Source organism: Lottia gigantea (genome assembly GCF_000327385.1).
Source record: "Lottia gigantea unplaced genomic scaffold LOTGIsca_110, whole genome shotgun sequence".
Taxonomy (NCBI): Eukaryota; Metazoa; Mollusca; class Gastropoda; family Lottiidae; genus Lottia; species Lottia gigantea.
This window is the reverse complement of record NW_008707002.1, coordinates 488,237-493,445: the sequence shown is the minus strand read 5'-3', so window position 1 is coordinate 493,445 and position 5,209 is coordinate 488,237. Positions and strand designations below refer to the sequence as shown.

At 36.3% G+C, this 5,209-nt stretch overlaps 1 protein-coding gene across 1 annotated transcript; it reads left to right on the top strand.

Annotated features, from left to right (window-relative positions):
- Positions 1 to 2,546: 2,546 nt before the first annotated feature.
- LOTGIDRAFT_171149 (hypothetical protein) lies at positions 2,547 to 3,982 on the top strand (the record flags this gene model as incomplete). Its single annotated transcript, XM_009047333.1, has 4 exons — positions 2,547 to 2,557; positions 2,687 to 2,775; positions 3,007 to 3,123; positions 3,486 to 3,982. 4 exons carry the CDS (start codon positions 2,547 to 2,549, stop codon positions 3,980 to 3,982), a joined length of 714 nt encoding a protein of 237 aa, XP_009045581.1.
- Between the last annotated feature and the right edge of the window lie 1,227 nt (positions 3,983 to 5,209).

Genomic DNA, 5,209 nt, shown 5'->3' with positions numbered 1-5,209 from the left:
GTAGGTATATGTCGGTATGAGATCTAAAGCTATACAAGATATAGAGTCAAGGTATATTAAAGTTGAGATAATTTACGATTTGTTTACATCTAAAATTAATATTATTTATTAAACCATTACTTGTTTACATAGCTACACTCCACAAGCTACACTCGTGGTCTTTTCAAGTCCAGAAATCGGCCATGTTTTTGACAATCTGTACCCTTATTCTAAGTGTATGAGGATAAGACGCCCAAATTACTGAAGACTGAGAACACCTTCTATCAAAACGCACGTTTAAATTGAAGAGATTCAAAAATATCTTTGTTTAAACCCAAACTATTTATGACATTGTCCGAAAACTAGGGTTTACGTTATACTTTTTGCACTTAATGGACTAATGAGGCGAGTCATTGGTAACCTGTTTTACTGCAGTTCAATAGAAAATGTCAGTATTAGATCGTGAATTATTCGAAACAGAGTTCAAGATTTATGATGCCTCTTGACCCTAAAAATGTCCAATGTGTTAATTAGCTTGAATAATTAGTCGGGATCGTCCTGAATAATCTCAAACCGGTGCCGGATATCCTTTTTACATCATCGAATAATAGGACGACGCCCAGATTCAGAGCTGTAAATTAGTTGAGGTTATAGAGAAGATTTTTGAGTTTTTATTTTGAAAACAAGTTCTTCCGCCTTTATATAATTTACGACCCTGAATCAGCTGGTATTTTAGTCCACCCAGTCGTAAATGGGAACGGATAATCAAGGAAAGATCGATACCAAGAGGTTTAGTTAAGAAGCATCTGATAGAACGGATCCTCGTGAAAGTTATAAGTCTATAAATATGGGGTTTCGATCATTTCTTTCCTTCATGCAAGCCCCTAATTTAAAAAGCGCCTGCGAGCGTGGCCAATGTCATTCAGAGTAAATATATATATATATATCTACACCAGGCCCTTGTTAAGTCCCTAATATTTTAAAGTCCCTAATATCTCCATCAGGCCTTTGTTAAGTCTCTAATATCTCCACTAGGTCCTTTAATGGCCACCCTAATACCAACATGGCGTGTAACAATAGAGAGAGATAAAGTTGAAGTCTTGGTTTTATTTATAACCATCATAAAATTTCCCGGATTTAATCTGCTTTCTTTATTAATTGATTGAGGTCAATACTTTAATACCTTAATATTTATTTCATGGACAACAAATCACGTTCACTACTCGTCGTAACGCTGCAAGGAAATTTTGCCAAGACGGCCAAATTAGCCTACTCCTTTTCACACTCATTGTCGCAAACTAATCAGCAGGTTCCGTTACGTTTTGTTCTGCATGTTATTGAACTAAGCAACTTTTGTGGTCATGTGTAAATTCTGTAAGGGCCCGTCTGTCTACAAAATGGAACATCCTGGGTACCAAGGATCTTAGCTTCTAACAGTTTCTAGGATGCTAAGACCGTTTCGAGAATACGTGGCCAAAACTCTACATGAACAATTTTCAGTCCACCTTTCACGGGTCGGACGACTGATAATCCGGTTTTACCAATATCTCTCTGAAAGAAAGGGTCATCGAAAGATCTTTGGCATAAGATGGAAGTTTTCTGCAGTCGACTTAGGCCTGCCTAAAGGTACGAAATTTGATTATGACGTAACGAACTAAATAACGTCATTAGACCATTTTTCCGGTTTTTCACTGAAAAGTCACGCTACAATTTACAGAGAAAAAACACTTCGATTTTGTTGTTTTTTTTTGAAGATTTGGGGACAGAAAAGATGACAATTTTGTAAGTATTGTTTATTCTACAACCAGGGACTTGAAGTAGTCGAGTCTTTAAACTATTCTCTTCAACCAATCTGCTTAATTTCCATTTTATATTTTCATTTTTGACTTGATCCTACGGAAAAGCCGGAATCTGAAAATCAACAATGTTCAGAAAAATTTAGTGGGGTTATTGCAATTGTTGAATTGTAGACGAAGCTAGTGTCGCATTATTTTTCTGTGAAGTGATACGGATAAAGCTAACATTAACTTAAAATAAAATATAATAAAGCCAGCATTAAAATGTCTAAAAGCTAGCTAATTAACTTGCAAAAACTTTCTCGATTGGTCTTCAAATCTGCTACAATTTCAATAAAGATCATTCATCAAACTAGTGACCTTGGCCTCTAGAATCACAGTCCAAAAACCTTCTTGAATTTGAGTTGTAATATCTTCAATAAGCTATACTGTGCATGACGAGTTTTGCCTGCAGAGCTACATTACGGTAGGCTACATTCAGACCAGAATTATCAACTCAGCATTCCTTTCAGAGAGTCAAAATAGACACAAATTGGTTTATTTATTGTTTAAAATGTTAAATTGGTGAAAAAAGTAAAGATGAGGGGTGGGGCTTGTTTCTGAGGGAACTCCATTGTTTTCTGCTCCCGTATATCTATTATGACGTCATAATGAACATAACGTTAAATTGGTCTAAAAGTCATTAGCTTTTGGATTTTTCAAGACGAAAGACGTATTTTAACTTCGCTCTTGGAAATTTTAGTGGAAATTTTTCTACAGGAAACGAAAAATATGACTATCTTGTAAGTAGAGAGTTCACATCTTTTCGTGGTTTAAATGTAGAAAGTAGAATTTGAAACACCATTTGATTTCGCAATCGAAGCCAGAGTTAGAATACAAAATCTTATTTTTTGCCTTTTTGTATATTTCAGATTACCAGTTATAAGTCGCTCGGTGGATGATATTATTTTGGATTATCTATCTAAGATCCAACATGGAGATCTAACATCTACCCTTGACGGTGAGTTTTTATTTCAGTAAAAGAAAATTGTAAATTGAAAGTAAAAACTAAGTCCTAATCCTTTTATAGTCTACGAACAGTCACAATAGAAATTCATGTAATCTAAACTGTCTAAAAGAAGAGTTAAACACTAGCAGAAATTTTTTTTATGAAAGTTGCATGCACTCCACCTTTTAATTCATAAGACCATTGTCCACAACAATCGAGATTAAAACTAATTTACAATTTCAGGTGACTGGAACCAAAACAATAAGAACCCAATAGACGAGAATAATAACAACCAAGTCGATGATTTGGGTGAACTGGTCGATGACGATGTCGACATTCAGGACTGGGCACAAGTCGAAGGTAAAGTTACGCTGTAGTTAATTTACGACTTGTCCCGTTTCTCAAAAGAATTTATGATAAAAATTTTTGCAATTTTATATTTGGAAATACTACACAAAACAGATAAATTTGGTTGGCGGTTTAATCCCCGTTTACTGTTGGAAAGGTGAAGGTGGAGGGGAGGGTGAAGGGGAAACTGAAAGGGGAAGGGGGATTATATTAACCCAAACCCTTTATCCAACGCTTGGCGAATTCTGCTTCGCAATGATGGGAAGAGTCGACATCGAAAGATCAAAATGCTACGATGTTGTTATGTTGAATCCAAACAAAATTAATAGAAACGATAGCAATTTTAAAGAGTTATGTCTATTTATGTTTTTCAGGTCCTAAAGTCGAGGAAAGCAAGGATGTTGCTGAAGACCTAGTTTGGGCTGAGGATCCATGGACACAGACACCCCTCACCAACAGCCCTGACTGGATGAAACTACCTGGAATAGACTTCGACACACAGGAAGAGGAAACTTTGGAAACCAACAATGAGAAGTTCTCCGAAGTCCTAGAAAACGACGAGGATTTTTTAGCTCCCTGTGTGGAGATAAAAGATTGGTCGAAGGAACCATTTGAGCAGCTGCCCCTTGATGTACCCAGATGGGCCTTACTACCAGGGGTTGACTATCCTGTAAGGAACGGGAACAGTCTCTACTGGGAGATGAATTTAAAGAAACACATGAGAGTAAGAAGGAAGTTTGGTAAAAAAGTTTACTCCAGGAACTTGCCCACTCTACTCGAAGAGAAACTGGTGTATAACAATGATGCCAAGCCGATGTTATTCGTTCCTACAAGATATGGCAGAATTTTCTACACATTTCAAGATTATTAAGACCCTGGACGGATTTTGGAATTTTGGATTTTGCATTTGGACCCTAGTATTAATTTTGGACACATTGTGAACATGTCTTTCAGATTATTCGAAGTATATTTTGGAATATTTATTAAGCAATATTATATTTTGCACTACGTCTGTATTTTCGGCTATTTTTGGCCTGCAATAAATATTGTTATTTTTCAAAAAAAGATTTGTTCATTCATTGATCAAACGACAGTAATAGGATCATAACATACCAAACTATTATGTCTAACTAGCTAGTAGATTTTTGGTACAATGACAGTTTTCTGTAGTCAGAATGAGACTAGAACATACCACACTATTATGTCTAACTAGCTGGTAGATTGTTTGGTATAATGACAGTTTTCTGTAGTCAGAATGAGACTAGAGTATACCAAACTATCGTGTATAACTAGCTGGTAGATTGTTTGGTATAATGACAGTTTTCAGTAGTCAGATTGAGACTAGAACATACCAAACTATCGTGTCTAACTAGCTAGTAGATTGTTTGGTATAATGACAGTTTTCTGTAGTCAGAATGGGACTAGAGTATACCAAACTATCGTGTCTTAACTAGCTAGCAGATTGCTTGGTAACATTGCAGTTTTGAATTCTAACATTTTTGCTCAAGTTTCCTTTCGCCAATGTGTTATCTTTTATGATGTCCGTGATCTGGCCACGTGTCCAGTGTGAAACCAAACTTATTAGAGCCTCCATTATAAAGATATTATTAATATTTACAATCTAATAAAGCTAGTTTCAACTCATTATTCTGAAGTAGGATTTATGATGATCATTGAGGGCTGCCCTTTGTCCGGTGCTGGACTTCAATAGATCACGACAGGTGGGGCGAGATAGCATGTCCAGTACAAAACTCTAGGGCGGGGTCCAAACGATGTCATATTAGTCTCAAATGATTTGAGTGAATGAAGCAGCTGGGTAGGGGATTAGTGTTTGTGTTTTAGATTCAGTTGGACCAGTGGGGGTCCGGAACATATCCCATCTGGCCCTCGGATATCTCGTCCAGATCATTGGTTTTGAACTATTTAATATATATAAATCAAGACTAGGTGGTATATGGGTTGTTTCTATTCGCTTTGTTTCGGTCTCTTTAATATCATTTCAATTTCACAGAGATTTTGGTTTCTTTCTGATGTCGGTCGCATATTTCACCTCTCATTAACATAGACGACTGGGTAACACAGTCAATAGAAAGTTAGA